The sequence below is a fragment of the Pleurodeles waltl genome, chromosome 9 (genome assembly GCF_031143425.1).
Source record: "Pleurodeles waltl isolate 20211129_DDA chromosome 9, aPleWal1.hap1.20221129, whole genome shotgun sequence".
Lineage (NCBI taxonomy): Eukaryota > Metazoa > Chordata > Amphibia > Caudata > Salamandridae > Pleurodeles > Pleurodeles waltl.
In genome coordinates this window covers 293154183-293172599 of record NC_090448.1, presented here as the reverse complement: position 1 = coordinate 293172599, position 18417 = coordinate 293154183, and the positions used below count along the sequence as shown (strand labels likewise).

The following is an 18417-nucleotide window of genomic DNA, read 5'->3' as shown; positions in this document are numbered from 1 at the left end:
TACTTTTAGAATGCCCAGGATGTTAGAAAAACTGGTGTGGATAGATTATGTGGGCAAAAAATGATGGGGTCTAAACACAAACTACCCTAAATAGCCAAAAAACGGCTCACTAAAGGGGGGAATGCCTAGCAGTGAAAGGGTAAAATTGGACATCTCTCTAGTGCCCAATGCAGGATTAGAGGTCTCTAAAGAGTGCATTGTTCATGGGGAATGCAGTTGTATCCCCTAGTATATGCTCCAACTTATTAGTAACACGCAATAGAGATGTGCTAAATGATTCCTTTACTTAGCATTTGTGCACAGTAGTGTACACAAATAGCCACTGCCTTGGGTCTGCAGCACGCTAAGCATTATGCTCCAAAATTTGCTTGCAGAGTAGCGTTTTCAGAGTTGCCAGAAATGTATAGAGATCTAATGTCTTGCAAGTGCTACAGTATACTTTTATTTTTCTGCACTTTGAAGACTAAACAAAAGACTTCCTATTGTAAATCAGATAGATGTACACTTCAAAGAGCCTGGAATTTCACAGCCAGAAGCTAAGTCAAACTTCATAAGAGTCACAACTCGCATATCAATATGCCTTGTTTCCATAAAAGCTGCTTGTAAATATCACAGGGTTCTAATAAAGAACTAAAGAGTTAACCTAGATACATAATAACCCAGCACTGAGAAACATGCTGGTGGAGAACACAGCTTTAGAATAATTGAGTTTTTTCTGCAGGGTGCTAAATGTGTACATGGAATTGATTTTCATATTTGCTGCTTAACAGTCATGAAATAAAGATGGTCCCAAAAAATCTTTAGCTTTCTATGGCTTTATCTTATGCATTTAAATTGTTTACACTCTGTGAAAAATGTTTAAACTGGACTGTGCTGCAAAATGTAGCGTGCTTCCTTTATTTCCCAACCAGTGGTAATCTCATCAGTGCGAAAAGATGGATTCCTGCGACCACTGCAAAATGTAACCATCCACTAAATGCTGGGGGCTGTTCCGAAATTGGAGGACTCTTAAAGCAATCTTTGGCTAAAGAGGGCTGATCCAAAACACACACTATATTGTTATTGTGGTCTATGCCAGAACAAAAATAAATTAATTTAGCCCTCGCTCCCCAGGTTCCCTTCAGGACCCCCAGTTTGAAGATCCCTGCACTAAGTAAACGGGGCGATGGAACTCATGTGAAAGGAAAGGAAGTGGGCTGTCGAGGTGGGTTTTTGAAGGGTTTTTAGGAAAGAAGCAGAGTAGGTAACTTCTGTAATGGAAGATGGTGCTAAAATAGATTTGCATATTGATGACTATTGTTATTGGCAAAAGAGCAAAGTGTTGTAAAGAAGCTTGCTTACACCCCCTGCTTAAGAGTCATGCACACTGAAACGTGTTGACTTCCGTGTACAGGGGCTTAAAGTGCAGGTTGCGATAGTTAATTTCATGTATAGGAAGAACATTCCAGAGCTCTTGTTGCTGATTTGGTGTGGACTGGATCTCCAGGTGGTTATTCCTGAGAAGAAATGTTAATCTCATCTCACTAGGTGACAAGATGTGAGGTATTAGTCATCTAAGGTAACAGCAAATCCAGCAACGAAATGACCTGTAGATATGACTTCTATTTTCTGACTGCTCCTAGAATCCACTTTGAGGGTCTTTTGTTGCTTTTATGAAATCATTTGGCCTCAGAAAGTGTCCTCTTATAAATTGTTGAAACTGGAGGTTATAAATGGGGCACTTTTTCATTAACTTATCAAAACACTGGAGGTTTAAGAAAAATGTCACTAGATCGGGACCTAACGTGTACCTATCACTGTGTGTTGTTGGAGGTCTTCCTGGTTGCTAGATCTGCAAAGGTAACTTAGTTGACAGGAACATGAATTTTACAAATGCAGCATATAATGAACATATTAACTACTATAGGTCTTCATTTTTACTTTTATGCCAAAGCTGCCTGAACCAACCATTGACTCTCCTATCCGTGAATTATGGCTACGGCTGCTAGACACCAGGGAACATTGAAATGGAAAAGTCCCTTATTCCAAATTGTTATATAAAGGCAGGAGCTCTTATTGCTCTTATTTCTCAGGGTGAACCACTCAGTAGAAGTTGCTGAAAAGCCAGGCAGAAGAGTTCGCAATGGCTCCATTGTGGAGAACTTCACATGTATCCTACCACATCCCAGGTTGGAGAGAGCTCACAATAATCTAGTCCTCAACAGACCTGGAACACAAGATGGACTCCTCCAAACGTTCATCCGCCTGTTCCACTCCCGTTATCAGCTAAAGAAAGCCATTAAGCACAGCACAAGATGGTCGCAAAAGGAGCTGGTCTTAGCTCTCAATCTGTGCCACAGTACTTCAGAGAGTGGCAGCATCGCCCCCAGCTCCTCAAAACAGATGACAACAGCGATGCAGCTCTTGAGAACCTCCATGCCTTTGTATCTTTACTTCCTAGAGGGCCCCACATTTTCTTCCTCATTTGGCTTCATGTTCCATTATCTCGTCTCCACAACATGAGGATGTGTGCAGTAAACTCCTTTAGTTTCAAACATGGAAGGAAAGGTCATTTCTTTGAGTCTATTTCTCTCTTACCTGCATGTCTTTCGCATAAGCTTTGCCACTCTTTCTATCACATGTTAGTCTGTGCTATTCACTATCATACATACATGAAATCTTTGGTTAGATGTACCTGCCTTGGATGTACCCTTCCAATTCTTTTCCGTAGTTCGTGTGCCATAGTGTAAGTTGTGTCTGTTTCTCTTCTTTTTGAAGACAACTACAGAGCCCTTGAATTGGAAAATAACACAGTCGGCATTTTAGTGAGCACAGCTGTGGAGCTGGAGTTTCGGAAGAAGTCCCTCAAACCGGCAGGTAAAGCCAAAACACGGCTCTAATTTCAGGGGAGGGATATTTTTGGTTGAGAAGAGTTTGGGCATTTTGACAATGACTGTCTTTATGAGATACTGAGTGCAGCATGTTTCCATATATCTTTTCTTGCCTTCTAGTTGTTGGTGTAAAACTGGACCTGGAATCCTGGGTGGAGAAATTTAAAGTTTTGGCAAGCAATCAGACGGAACGTGATCAGCCGGGGTCCCGCAAGGTACTGAACATGAAAGCATTTTATGTTTAATCAGTGCAGGAATGGAATTTTTTCTTGATAACAGCCCACAAATGAAGACAGATTCTCGAAGCAGCTGAAAATAGAGGAATCCACAGCATAATGGGCACTGATATAGAAAGGGTATATTCACAAAAAAGACAATGATTTGTATTACCCTTTATACTAGAAGACCAATTATGGTCCAGTGGGAGGGAGGGGGTCTCCGATTGTGGTACTACTCAGTTTGATCATGACTGGCCCCATGTTTCCACATCCACGCTATTTGGGTGTAGGATAAGCGGGCCTGATATAAATGGCCTGACCCCTTCTATGGCACTGGGGTAGCATGCGTGTCCCTTTGCTTAACTCGAGCTTTCTCTGCACTTTACCAGCCCCCTTTCCATACCAGCCCCTGCTCCCCTTTTTCCACCTGCTTAGAACAGAGGGTAAACAGGAGCTATAATCTGCACGGAATAATGATTTCCATGCATATTTTGATATGGAAAAGCTGGTTCAAGTGGTCATTTTCCTTTCTATGGGGATTAACTCATAACTGTGCAGTACTTGCAGGGTGCTGTCATAAAGTGCCGGTTGGAACTGATGCAGACTTTGTTCCCTGAGTACCATGTAACTCATAATTGGGACCCTAAAGAAATACAAAATAGGCTCCTCTACCTTTAAGGTAACGCGGAGTCCAGAGAGAATGAAAGGCCATCTTAATCCTTCTCTTTCTTTCATCATAAATTCCGTGTAGCTTAAGTAGGTAGGTAAAGGAGGAGAAGGTCTAACCCTCCAGTCCTTAAAGTTTCTTCAGGCGAGAGATTATAGGTACAGCAACGTGCTATAAAATAAGGATGTATTTACACCTTGAAGTGCATTTTAAAGTCAACTCTCGTGTTGATCATTCTGACTGTGTCTCATGTACCTTGATAAGGTCTAGAGCACCAGTGTTGGTTATTCAGTGTCCAGGCTTCTTATATGAACAGCTGGATAGTCAATTGTCCCTTTACAAGTTCTTTACTTATTGGCCTTATCAAGAAAATGCTTCTCCTTTTTATCATTCTCCTGGAGTTGTGCTGTGAGATTATCTCGGTGAGAAGCACACCCACTTTTATTTGCTAGGCAGTGCTTATTCTTGTCAGTTATCGCACCACTGGTTGCACTCTTTGCCATTTTGGTCATCTTGTGTCTCTCTAAAGGCCGCCCTCTCAGCCATCTGGTGCTACAAAGCGTAAGACTGAACATATCAAGATTGTTTCTGCTGAATTTAGAAAAGCAACGATTATCTGATTTGGCAGGAAGAGAACGATCATCTTGCTTTGACCTACTATAGACTTTTAGTTTCCACTGGCATCTGCCCCTGGTGTTTCTCTACCCTTTCAGGACTTATAAGAGTGATTCTGTGAATGAGCCCTTCGATTGGTAGCTTATTATTATATTTGTCTTTCATCCTTTCAGAGCCGTCATGGTTGTGATTGTATCTACTGTGAAGAACTTAGTCATCTCAACAATTAGGGAAAGGGGGATCCTGAAATTCTGTTTTTGTGTATCATGGAACAAGATGAGCATCCACAAGTACAGAATCTAAAGGCTCTGCATCGTCACAGAGAACGCCAGGCAGATAGCAAATCCCACAGCATGTCATAGGACTGTTTAGTAGTCGTGGTTTCCTGCTGCCTCGCCCATCCCGAACGAGTCACACTATGGGCCTGATTATGACCCTGGCGGACGGCGGAGGCCATCCGCCAAGGTACTGCCGCTGAATGACCGCACCGCGGTCAAAAGACCGCGGCGGCCATTTAGACATTTCCTCTGGGCCGGCGGGCGCTCTCCAAAAGAGCGCCCGCCGGCCCAGAGGAAATGCCCCTGCAACGAGGACGCCGGCTCAGAATTGAGCCGGCGGAGTTGCAGGGGTGCGACGGGTGCAGTTGCACCCGTCGCGTATTTCAGTGTCTGCTTAGCAGACACTGAAATACTTTGCGGGGCCCTCTTACGGGGGCCTCTGCCGTGCCCATGCCGTTGGCATGGGCACGGCAGGGGCCCCCAGGGGCCCCGCGGCACCCCCTACCGCCATCCTGTTCCTGGCGGGCGAACCGCCAGGAACAGGATGGCGGTAGGGGGTGTCAGAATCCCCCATGGCGGCGCAGCAAGCTGCGCCGCCATGGGGGATTCTAAGGGTATCGGTAAACCGGCGGGAGACCGCCGGTTTGCCTCTTCTGACCGCGGCCGAACCGCCGCGGTCAGAATGCCCTGCGGGGCACCGCCGGCCTGTCGGCGGTGCTCCCGCCGACTAAGACCGGGGGTCAGAATGACCCCCTATGTCTTGCTGGACCACTAGGATTCCCCCTGGATTCCCGCTATTCTCACGGGCTGTGAAGCAGCCAATCAAAATGGTCTGAAAACAGAGATCAATATTGACTGTTGAAACTGTTGCTTCAGTAATTCCTATTGCCCATCCTCCTAACAGGACTTTTTGTCTTTGTTGTGAGACCTTTCTTATCGACTGTTTGTAAACAACCACTAAAGCTGAGGCAACTCACATTTTCCTCGATCATTTATGCAGTCCAAGAAGCTGGATAGCTTAAACCAAGTAGTAGATATTGCTACTTTCTGGAGAGTTCGTTTTTAAACATGGATGAAAAAATAGCTTTTTTTTTGCTGGAGGGTTAACAACGAAGACTACTTTGAAGAGGGTAGATTTTCCTGTAACAAATGTGCTTGTAAGAAAATGTGTTTGGCCCCAACTTCATGGCTCTGGTGTAATGTTCAGCAGAAGTAGGTAATTTTAAACGTTTGATTTTATCCACATTTATAGAATTCATAATAAAGCATGAAACTTACTTTAAACATTCACAGAAATATTAACTGAAGCATAAGAGGAAATCAGGTTTCATTTTACTGGGTTTATATCGAGAAAATAGAAACGTGTAAACGTCCATTGGATTGCAAAATCTTCTACATCGTAACATAATCGCTTATTTCTTTGAGTTACTCCAATAAACATATTAAAATGTATTACAAGCTTAAATTGTTTTAAGTGGACTAACACTGCATTAAACGCTTACTGAGCTGGAAAGGGAAAAGACTCACTGTGATTTGAAAAAAGGATACATCCTCTTAAAAGCCTATGGTTTTTACAAAAGTCAATAAAAGTAGCCTCATCTGACGAATAAAATCCAAAAATTTCCTTCATCCTGATTTCTTAAATCAAACATCAGCTTACATTCACAAGTGCTGTATGAAAAAGAAAGTGTAACATATAGTTTAGTTATAATAATGTGAAATAAATATTTCCTTAAACATTTTTCAGTTTGTCTTCGGGGAAATGCTAGCCCTCTTCTCTTTACTAATGGCTTCAGCTCAGTGATGTTTGAGGGTATGTGTTTATAAACAGCTCTCTTCAGGTCCCACCGGTGCATCTCATTGGTGTTGATGCCTGGACATTGACTCGACCTAGTCAACAACCTATTTTTTCCCCTGTTAAACCATTGCTATATTTTTGCTGATAGTTTTGATTATTATCGAGTTGCCCAATCATCTTCGGGCATACCTTTTGCAGATGGTCTCACATTTTCCTCTAGCATACAAGTTGTATAGTGTTTAGTTTTGTGACAAGCACTCCAAGTAATTTTCAGCCAAAGAAATCCACTTTAGTCTCATTTACCTAGAAGACATCACCCCACAGCCGTGTGATTCATTCAGGTACTGAACTGAAAACCCAAGCCATGCAGCAATGTGCATCCTTGAAGAAAGTGGTGTTCTCCTAGCTAGTCTTCTAGGAAAGCCATATTTGTTCAGTTTTTTCCTAATGGAAGAATCGTGAACTCTAACATTTACCACATTGAGAAGGGCTTGTAGAATTAGCTATGCAATTTTTTGCCAACTGTGAAAGCATCAAAACTTTGGATCTTGGGGTGAATTTACTGGAACACACATATCTGGGTAGGTTTGAACACATCTTGAACTTTCTACATTTAGAATTCATATTTAGAATATTAATCTTTTCTCACTGTGTAATGATTGTTTTCATACTGCGAGTACCAACTACTCTCTGAGGCTCTCACAAATACCTTGTGACCTTGATGTCATGTCTTACCAACTCTGAATGCTACAGACCAAATTGACATTTCTGATTCTTTACTTGAGGCCTTTCTGCTCCCAATAACATTCTTGCTAGTCACTGTTTTCTTTTTAATATGCCAGAAGAGAAAATTAATATCCAAGCTTTTGATGAAAGCTCCTAATCGTACATTTCTCATTTTAGGATATTCCCCAGGTGCCAGACTAGATCTGGACCTTTTTTTTTAGCAGTGCTACCATGCTTTGCTAGGAACATCATACAGCTCTATATTGGCTCTCTACTACCCCGTAAGTGATGGATGAGAGCCGTTTATAAGTTCCACCCTGCATGCTGATTTCAGGTCCTTTATTTCTACTCCTTCCTAAGTAGATGTGGAGCAGATCTCCTGAATTGTCAGTTTTCCAATTACTTGAAAACTTTTCACAGTGTGATAGAGAACGATGTCTTCACTGAAAAATGATAACATCGAGCCATGCTGCAACTGCAGGAAGCACAACACGTCAGTCACAACTTCACTGTGTCGTTGGTGCCTGGGCTGTCACGTGATAAGTGCATTCTCATACACCTAAAGGTGATTCATTCGTGCCCAGGTGGCAAAGCTGTATGTCACCGAGCACAAGAAGAAGTTGCAGCCTTTGCATTGCTCCTCCTTCTGCTCCAAGTCATGGGCCGGGACTCAGTCACAGTCACTGCTCTAGTCCTACGACTGTTCCATTTCCCACTCAAAGTCTTTTGGTAAGTCCAAGCCAAAACATAAGCTAAAAAAATGAAGTGATACTCAATCCAATCACATCACTCTAACTCCAAGCAGAAGGTGCCAGCGTCAAGGTGTAAGTCACACTGTATTGAAGTCACCGGTCCCTGAGCCAATCCCTCAGCTAATCCCAAAGCACACCCAGTTTCCAGAGCTGTTCTTGACACTGCAATAGATCAAGGCTTTCAAAGATGCCATGCTGCAAATATTTAGTGCGTTTCAGACTCCTAGTGGTACATGTTTAGGTCCCATAAAACCACAGAAACCTTCAGTCAGGTTACTGCCGACAGGTCCCTTCCCAGCACAGTTTAGTCTTGGGATCCATTAATGGACCCTTACCAACTTCAATACAGTCTTCTCCTCTGGCCCCACAATCCGCATTGGTTCCCACACAGCAATGCCATCATCACCAGTGCTGTATGATTATCCGTGCTGACTCCCATGTTGGCCCTCAAACCAATGTCATGCTACACAGGGGCAACCAGTTGTCATTGTGCCTGAACCCAGCCCTGTGCCTCAGCTATCATCAGATGCCAAGACTGTGCTGTGGTGACCCAAATTTTCTCACCGAATAACACACCCCAGACATCTTTATTGTGTGGGCCTCGACCAGTAAAGTAAATCCTAAATTATTTTCCATCATTGGTCTAGACAGGGAATTTAAAAGGATTGACACTTTTTGCAAACACATGTTTTCTTCATCCAATCTGGTGTTGCAGTCTGTCAGCGAAGTCTGTCTGTTGGGCTGTTACACTCATGTCCTTTGGCCCGTTACACTCATGTCCTTTGGCCCAGACAAACTATGTTGGGCAAGACACAGGCAAATATGTTATCCATGCTGGTTTAGATACCACAGGTTTGTTTGGCAGAGAGGCTGGTAGCAGGGTGGGCCTTTGTCTACCTCCATGGTTGAGGTCCGCTGGATTCTCCAGTAATGTGTAGGCTTTGCTGTTATGTGCATATATTGCCATTTTGAGAGGCCCTGACTCTCTGGTTAGAGACAGGCCCTGACTCTCTGTTTAGAAGGCGGACGCTGCTTTGGAATGCTCTGAAGCAAGTAGATCTGCAGCATATTCACTTGGGATGTCGGCTCCTGTAAAACTATTTCTGGACGAGTTTCAAACATGTCAGTGGCTAATTGATAAATACAGCCTTCCCAGCCAGTGATACAGCAGATTTACTAATGCTTTTAGGGCCATGTGTACAGATTTGGCATTCAGTGTTCAAGCCAGCGGGGGCACCAATCTTCTAACTCCTCCTCCCCTGATACAATGGCTAGCAAACACTTTGGTTTCCCTCAGCGGCTCATTGCTCACCCTATGGGAGGCAGGATCCGGCACATCCTTCTGGGTTGGAAAGCCATTGCATCAAACTCCATTGCATCCAGCTGATGGTCTTGGAAATGATTCAAAATTGTTATGGCTTCCCCTTTCTTCCTCCTGCCCCAATATCTCTCCCACACAAGAATGTATATCAGAACAGAATCTGTCCATCCTACTATAGAAGGTGCATCTGTTACTCTCTAAGGGTGCCTTGGATAAGGTACTGGACTCGGAAAGAGGTGGGAGTTGTAATGCTCACTATTTCCTCCTTCTAGAAAGGGATGGGAATCATGCCTATCTTGGACCTCCATGCTCTGAATGCGTTCCTTTGGAAGGACAGATTCAAGATGCTCACCTTGGCCCAGATCCTATCAGGTGTCCAGGATGCATATTTTCATGTACCCATCTTGTAGTCCCACAGGAGTAACCTGGGTTCCATGGTAAGCTAGGGGCAATGCCTGTTTACTGTGCTTCCTTTTGGCTTCACCATTCTCCAGCACCCTTGCATAGGACTCTTAACATGGGATAAGAGTGCTTGGTTTCAGGCAGCAGAACTACAGTGTGTGGGTGACTGTCAGTCCCACACCAGCTTGAAGATGTTGGCCTGACCTCGGCTAGCAGCTCTCACCCAAACCTAGAAAGTAAAGATGATTTGTGGCAACCTAGAGCCATGATCACTGACTCCTCAGGGAAGCTGTGGTGGAACATATCATGCTGCTTTCTCTCATGTACACAAAGTCTCATACATGCGAAGGCAGACAAAGAGATGCAGGATAAGTTTCAATGCATTTTTTGAAGCAACTGCAATCTATGACAAAAAGCACATGCTTAGTTTATTTGAAAGACAAAACATAATAGAGTGATGATTGTGAACAGTCCCAACATCCTGACATAATCATGAGTCTAAGAATTCCTACCTACAGCCTAATGTCTAAAATGAGAGCATAGCAATGTTAGCCCTTCTGTCTGTCCGGGTCTCCTCCTGGTGCCCCGACCCTATACTCAAAAGTAGGCAAGGGACTGCCTGTTGTTCTGCTGGCAGTCCTCTCAGTTGGCTGGAAAGACGAATCCAAGATCAGAAAAGCTGTTGACGAAGTGGCACACAGCATAGGATGGCTGACTGGAATGTTCCCTCTACCCTTCTCCAGCCTATGTGTTTTTTTTATAACAAAACATGTTGTGTTCTGAGAACAGGCCTGACTTGAAAGTATGTCTACGGTTAGAAGGTTGAATCCGTACCTCTTGGATCGGCAATACTAGGTAGACTATTGTGTATAAACAAAACAGCTTTGAGCAGGGCACTGAGTAAAATGTGTGCAAGGGACAGATAAATGTGGTACATGAACAAGTTTGTTTTCTAAGAAAGGCAGCTCATAAAATATAAACCAACAAGCTACAATGAGCTGAGCTAAAATGTAATAGAATGAATAAAAGCAAATCAAATGTGTATGATTCTTAAATGTATAGATTATGGGCATAACTGCTGAAATATGGGTGCCCAATCTAGGCACTAAAAGGAAGCCACAACAATCCCGCAGGTGTTCTCAAAACTGATGGTGGTGGTCGCTGCCAATCCTCAGAGGTCAATAATCGCTTTATTACGGCACCTCAGTGACTGGCTGCTGAAGGCGGGCATGGGGAGTCAGTCATCGTCCACCCCCAGAAGATATTGGACCTTTTAATGTCATTGGGGTTCACCATAAACAAGTTGAAGTCCCACTGATTCAGAATCTTCCACTATTTAAGGCAATCCTAGATGCAATGGAGCTCAGGGCTTTTCCTGTGCATCAATGAGTCCTAAACATTCAAGTTATGATCTCAATGGTTCAGACTCACTCTGTGAGGATGACTCTGACACTTCCTGACCTCATAGCTTCATGCATCCTCTTAGTCATCTATGCCATGTGACACATGTGGGCCCTGCAGTGGATCCTGAAATCCCAGTGGGCCCACCATAAAGGCCATATTTCAGACACCATCCAGATCAGCAAGGCCACAGCTCAGATCGGCAGTGCTGCTTGATTGACCACAACTCTCCCAGAGGCAGGCAGCTCTCCCTTCCCAACCTAGAGCTGACTGTGTTGACAGGCACATCACTACTGGATTAGTGGGTTACCTGAGAGAGGTGGAGTTCAGTGGACTGGTCTCTGGTGGATAGCTGGCTCCACATCATTCTGTTAGAGCTGCATGCTATTCATATGTGTCTGATGGCCTTCCTCCTCCTGTCCACCATGGGGAGGCCATTGCTGGTTCCTATGGACAACACTAGCAACACAAAAGGATGATGGTAGGAGTGTTAAAACTTCTCAAACACTCACCCCCAGTCACAGATATGGGTTTAATCCATCGTTCTTTTGCTCACCATGCCATCCCAGTTTGGACCCAGCCATATGCAAATCAGTCTTGACCCTGTTCCCCATGGGAACAGTTCAGCCCGAACTGCCAAGCCAGGTCCTCCCTGGACCGGAAACAAGCATCCTGGGACCGGTTTCAGGGTATCACCCTTCATCAGCTAGGGTAGCTTGAATCCAGTGGCACAGTGAGCAAGCGACCCACCACTATCATGTGGTATTGTAACACGCAGGGAGGTGTGGGGTCCTCTGTCAAGAAGCTTTGCATATGTAGAGATTGCTGAAGTTTCAGGGCATCTTCCTTGTCAGCAATCACCATGAAGCTTCTGTGAATGTCAGAGCAGACAAATTGAGCAGTCGTCTTCTGGCATATTTCAAGTTGCATCTGATTCCTAATGTGGCACAGGGCATCTATCATCAGTGGGGAGAACCCGTCATCATCAAGAGCGTTACAGCATTAATTATGCACTTTAGTCTTGCACATAATTAATGCTTGGAGTTTCTGCAAGAACACTTGTTAGGTGACACATTCTGACTGGCACAAGGGACTCCTATGTTCCTTCTTACCACTTCCTCTCAAACCCAGACTTCTGAAGATGATTAGGGATGACTGACCACCAATTAAAAACCTTTAAAATTTATGTAATTTGCTTAGGCTTCCTTGCTCCTCTAATTGAATGGATTGTATGGTGAAATATGCTGACTTTGTAGAATACAAACTAGCCTTTGGTTGGGCTACCAGTGTTTCAGTTCTTCCATCAATTCGCTGCTGCAGCAATTCCCACACTGATTTTATGGCTTGCGACACAAAGTGCTAAAAGTCATAATGAATGAGTCAATTCAGACAATGTAAGAATAGGCCCAGTTCTGGACAGTATTCACAGAGAGACACCTGTTTTAGCAGTGAATGTCATCATCCAGAGACACCCAAGGATATACTTTGGTGTGACCAACAGATTGATAAATGGAGACACCACACCTAGTGACCTATTCTTCCAACAACCCTTCACACCCTACATTAGTGCCATTGGCCCTTATCTTGATCTATGTGAATCCTCTCCAAGCATCTTTCTTGGAGGTTTTAATCCCAAGCGCAATGTCAGGCAATCGATTTGTTATATGGTGTGGTGTTGCGACCTAACCATGTAATACTTTCACAAACCCGTCTTGGGTTCAGTCAGGCTCATTTGTCAAACCTCAGTACAATCCTGGGAACCTGTGGCTTTGAGCAGTCAGGATTTCTCAAAGAAACAAGTGAAAGCATTTAGAAGTACCAAAACAGTTGAACAAGAAAGTATCACAACAATAAGAAACTTCAACAACAATTTATAAAAAAAATAGCTCTTATTTGTATGAATTTTAGAAACCAAAACAAAAAAGATCTACAAAAGGGTTCCAGAGATTTAAATTAATAAGCAAATAAAAAATCCCTGCTTTTCATTCACATCACAAACAAAGCATTGGCAACTACTGCAGTTACAAAACGTTTGACGTTTGTAAAGTTGTGTTTGACTACTCTGCACAGTTTTGGGTGGCCAACTCCAGCAGGGAGCAAGTCCCAGGGGCCAATGAGGCTTGGTAGGTCAGTTACCTTACAGTCAAAGCAGACTTTAATCCAGATCCTTCCTCTATGGGTGAACCATCATAAACATCAATGAAGTGGTCGTGATGCAAGGAATACAGGATGCTGAAGGATGCTGAGGATCCTCGTATGGCGATGTGGTTCTTCCTGAGGCCACCACTTGGTCCACGAAGATGGTGAGGCGGCTTTGGCTACCGAGGTTGATGTCCCTCGAAGTCCAGCAAAAAAATAGCTGCCACTGGTCTAGTCTCCTGTTACACCAACATTAGCAGTTCCTTTTAACTGTGGAAAGTGGCCGTCTTGGGCACCCATACTGCACTCCGCCGACTCTCCCAGTTCCAGCAGACTCAGGTGCAACTTTGAGCATTGAGACTCAGTCTCCCAGGTTGTGCTTCAGTGGTCAGTGGTGGTCAAGCTTGTGGCTACCAAATCACCAAGGCTTCTTCAGCTTTTGTGGCCTTGAAGCTGCAACAGGAACCAACAAACCCTTTGAGTCACTTATTCTGTCTGGGACTCAGGGATGACTTTTCCACATGCAGGGCACCACGAGCACAGTCCGGTCTTTGCTAGCCCAAGGATAAGCAGGTTCAGTCCACTCTTTGGTGCAGCCTCTTTGCTGCAGGGAACAGCATGTAGTCTTCCATCAGTCCTTTCGTAAGTGCAGAGGTAATCTGAGGTCTGGTTCCAGGGGTGCAGCATAAATGCCCACAACTTGCTCTCAGACGATGCAGTGACTACGTCTACTACGCAGTAGACTTCCAGGTCCCCTCCCACCTGATGATGACTTCCTGCATAGTGTGGCATTTAAGTATCGTAGGATGCATTATTCTCCCCTCTCCCAAGATGGCAGAACTCCTCCCTAGTTGAATGGAGCTTGGAAGCCCAGTCTAGAGGTATGGCTGCCTGAGGGCTACAGGCTCACAAGAGAGCTGGTTTGGAAACTATTTCCCATTCTCTGTTCTCAACACAAATCTGTCTACTGAAACAAAAGAGCAGCCTCTCTTGTGTGTGTCCACCATTTGCCTTTCAAAAGTGGTTTCACCTTTGAAGCTCACTTATTGGAAGTACACTCATTTGGCATTCTTGCCAGAGGCCCTTTGTGTTCCTTCCTGGGAGTTGCTCACAACTCCCCACAGGAGGGCAGAGGGCTGCCTCAGGGACAGCAACCATAAAAGATTACTGGAAAATTTGGACAGCAGAGTGGTAAATTTCTAAAGATGCCATTTACTTAAAAGTTGCATTAAATGAAAGTTGGGCATCAAGTCGGGTTTAATATAATGATTGTTTTGATACCTCAAAGTACCAACTTTAGCAGTCCCATTCAGAAGTTAGCACAGCTGAGTTGTCAGCGTGTAACCCTGTACTAGCTAATGGAGCTACTAGCCTTTCTAAAACAAAAACAACAATTTGGATTTTTTTCTGTTAGAACATATAAAAACAAATGTCCCACTTTTTAAAATTATACATCACCTTTCCTTAGGGCTTGTTAGGCTTACCTAAGGGATGATTTATATATATTAAAAAAGGAAGTTATGGGGGTGTGGCCTAGATGGCCAACATGGTGGGCGCAAATTTCTGAGCTCCAACCACAGCTGCTTAATGACTGCTGTTTAGGGGTTTTGGCATGCCCAGAATAATGAGGGTGGGTGTCATGTCTGTGCTGGGTGGTGTCCAGACCCTTGGATTGGCTTTTGAAGTGACAGAAGGGGTCCAGGAGGGCTGTGAGCTGTCGGTCGCTTGAAGTGCGTAGCCTCCAAGATGGCAGGCCGGGACTGACTGAGGTTTCCCCAGCCCTCGCTTTGCTGCTGGTTGCGGTCGGCTCCATGGAGCCCACCTGTCTGGACCTCTTGAAGCTGTGGTGGATGGGAGGTGATGGAGGCTGAGGCCGGCAAGGAAGGCCGTGCTGCTCCCAATGCCTGGGCAGCATGGCTGGAGCCGAGCTGCCAGCTTCGGATCTACCCGTGTGCGGCCTACTGCTTGCATCTCCCTGCACCACCTCACCTGCCAGGGGCTCCAGCAGTGAGTAGGTGAGAAATGCTGCTCTGTGGACCAGTGGCTGTGTCCTGCCTGGCTGAGGGTGTTGGGACTTGTGTGTTGGAGGATCTGGGAGGAGTGCTAGTGGTCGCTGCACCTCCCTCAGGCCCCTCATGCCCTACTTATCTGTTGGGCTCTTTCCTTGTTTTTCCATGCCTTGGTTGCTGGACATTTACAAGTGCCCATACCACTGTAGGCTGCATACTGCACCACCCCGGGACTTGTTTGTTTGGCCCCCGCCTTATAAATGCCAGTAGTCTGAATGAGTCTGTTCATGCCTATGTGGGAGACCTTTAGACTGCAAGACCGACTCCCATTTTCCTAGACTTTGTTGGTTGGTGTGGCTGTATGACCCCGGGGACCGGTGCTGACTACTCGTGCTGCCCAGGCCTGGCACCTGGTGCAAGCAGATCGCCCTCTGCCTGTTTTGGTTTGGTGTGTCGGCACAGACTTTCTCAGTTTTTACCTAGGCTGTCAATCCGCAATTTATGTGTCACCACCCGGCCCAACCTCTGAATTTTTATCTTTAAGGCATCATGGGCCATGACAAAGGCCAGCTGAGGCAAGCAAAAATGGACAAGTACACTGCCCCCATCGGAGGAGTGCGGGGAGCACTGGGGGGACCCAGGAGAGGACTGTAACTGAAAATAACATGTCCATCATCCTCCAAGCTATTCATGACTCCAAGACTCTGCTGGAGATGAAAATTGGTGAGGTAGGTGCGGACGTCTCCCTGATGCACCAGGATTTATGCCAGACAGTTGAAAGAGTCTCAGAGCTGGAAACAAGGATTTCTACTTTGGAATACACTGTTAAACACCTCCCTTCCTAAGTGACCCACCTGTCCCATGATGCAAAGCTCTTACGGGAACATACTGAAGATGCTGAAAATAGAGCCAGGCACAATCATCTATGTTTTGTTGTCTTCTTTGAAGGCTCAGAGGGCCAGTCCCCTGAGGATTTCCTAGACCTTTGAATCAGGACCTGGCTCGGACCCAATAGTTTTTCCCCTATTTCGTGATTGAGTGGGCACCTCAGCTCCCTGGCGAAGAGGCCTCCTCCCGGGGCTCCTCCTAGACCACTAATTGCCCGCTTTTTGAACTACAAAAACAGGGACATAATTCTCTAGGGCTCACTCCTAGCCAAAGAACTACTGTTTCAGTCAGGATGCATATTAATTTTCATGGACTACACTGGCAGGTTACAAACCCTGCATAAATCCTTCAACTAGGTTGAGTCAAAACTCCACTCCATGCATATCTCCTCCATTCTGTTGTACCCTGCCAAACTAAGAGTGATTTATCAATCCAAAATCATATTTTTTAAGTCCCTGAGGGCGGCATGGACATTGACTGAGCACCACCCGCTAAGGGTCCAATCCCCTGCCTCCATTGAGTTCCTTGGACTTGCCTCAGACGGGTGATTTTGGCACGGAAAGACCAAAGGGCAAGAAACAGAGTAAGAAGTTTTGCCGGCAACTGACGGGACCCACGGAGGCCGACACCACCTCGCATTCTGATGGAGGAGGGAGGCAGCAAAATAAGGAAGATGTCAAAGTGGTCCAGGCAGACTCAGATCACCCCAAAGCCAAACCCTCCGGATGATTGACTATATTCTATCTAGATACTTCATGCACACCAGCACTGCTGTATCCTGGGGAATTATTTATGTTGTTTGCGGTTGAGAGTATTGGGTGGGGAAGCCCTTGGCTTACCCGAGTACAAATTCCCCCTTAAGTTCATAGTTAGTTCTATGTTTTTGTTGGGGATGGGCGACAGATGCTTCTTCGGGGAGGTAAGCATTGGGAGAGAGAAGTTAGGGAAGGGGAGGTGGTTTTGAATGTTTGTTTTTCGTTCCAGATGTAATGCCTTGTTCTGCCATCTATAGGGGTGCTCCCTCAAATGTTTCTTTCAGCTTCGATCCTCGCATAGCACCTACTCACTGATGTCTGTTGACCAGCCTTGTTCATGGGGTAGAACTACCTTATGAGGTACACTCCCGATACCGATCATACCATGCCTCATGCCCTACCAGTTATGACATGGAATGTTAACGGCCTGTTGGACCGTATTGAAAGGGGGGCAGTCTTCCAGTTTATATATAGTGTCATGCACCGGGTTTACTATTGCTGCAAGAAACACACCTGCAGGGTCACAACTGCCAATTCTTGGACTGCAGGGTATACAACCAGATTTTTCCCGAGGGTTGGTTCTCCTCATACACAAATCCCTAGCGCTGACTGTCACAAAGGTTATTAGCGATACCCAAAGGAGGTATATAGTAGTGGAGGGCACACTGGAAGGCATTGCTTATAACATTGTAAATGTTTATAATCCACCCGCTCTACATCAATCCATGCTAACAGCCGTTGGGGAATTGGTCGTAGCACCACCCCCCTCCATGATAACTATCATAGGTGGGATTTTAATGATATTAATAAGTGGAGGAACTGGTTCAGCCCACAGTCGTGGCTTGGGGGACTGGACGCAGGGACTGGGGCTCACGGATGCCTGGCGCATATGGCAGCCTGGGGCAGTGGAATACAACCATACCTCTGTTGCCCATGGGTCCTTGCCCCGAATTGACTACTTTGTTCTTGATAGAGGACAATCTCCTTCCCAGTATGGGGGCACATATTCTACCACAAGGGATATCAGACCATGACCCTGTCTTGGTTCCTTTTGATGCCCCTCTCCAGGCCAACCATCTCATTTGGCGCCTTAACATGTGGCTTCTCCGAGATGAGAAATTTGTTGATTTTCTCAGCTGCAAATTCACAACCTTTCTTGGACTGAACGAGGGCTGGGTAGAATCAGCAAGCATCATGTCGGAGATTATCAAGGCATACATGAAAGGAATGGCCTGCTCTTATCTCAGGAGCTCTGAGTGTGATTTAATCAGTCGGATTGCTGTCTTGGAAACCTCTATCCTAGACAGTGAACATAAGGACCCTCAAATGCTAACTGACACAGCTAGGCATCAATTGGAACTAGATAGACAATCACTTTGTCAATCAATTATGGAAGAGGCCCGTAAATGTTGGCATGTGTACAAGAAGGGAGACAAGTCAAGTAAACTGCTCCATTGGCTCACCGTGCACCAGGCGATGTCCTGAGACTTCCCTGTGTTCAAGATAATTCTGGGAGGTGGGTTGAGAATCCTTGGAGATCACAGGAGTATTTGTCCAATACTATGAAACTTTGTATGC

The 18417-nt window shown here is 45.2% G+C and overlaps 1 protein-coding gene across 2 annotated transcripts in view; it reads left to right on the top strand.

Annotated features, from left to right (window-relative positions):
* The window catches only part of CACNA2D2 (calcium voltage-gated channel auxiliary subunit alpha2delta 2), a 1401889-nt gene that overhangs the window by 1308129 nt on the left and 75343 nt on the right, over positions 1 to 18417 (top strand). For both annotated transcript variants that reach the window (XM_069206762.1, XM_069206763.1), the window contains 2 exons: positions 2758 to 2856; positions 2991 to 3085. In XM_069206762.1, the coding sequence (XP_069062863.1) occupies positions 2758 to 2856; positions 2991 to 3085 (194 nt within the window). The remainder of the gene's footprint in view (positions 1 to 2757; positions 2857 to 2990; positions 3086 to 18417) is intronic.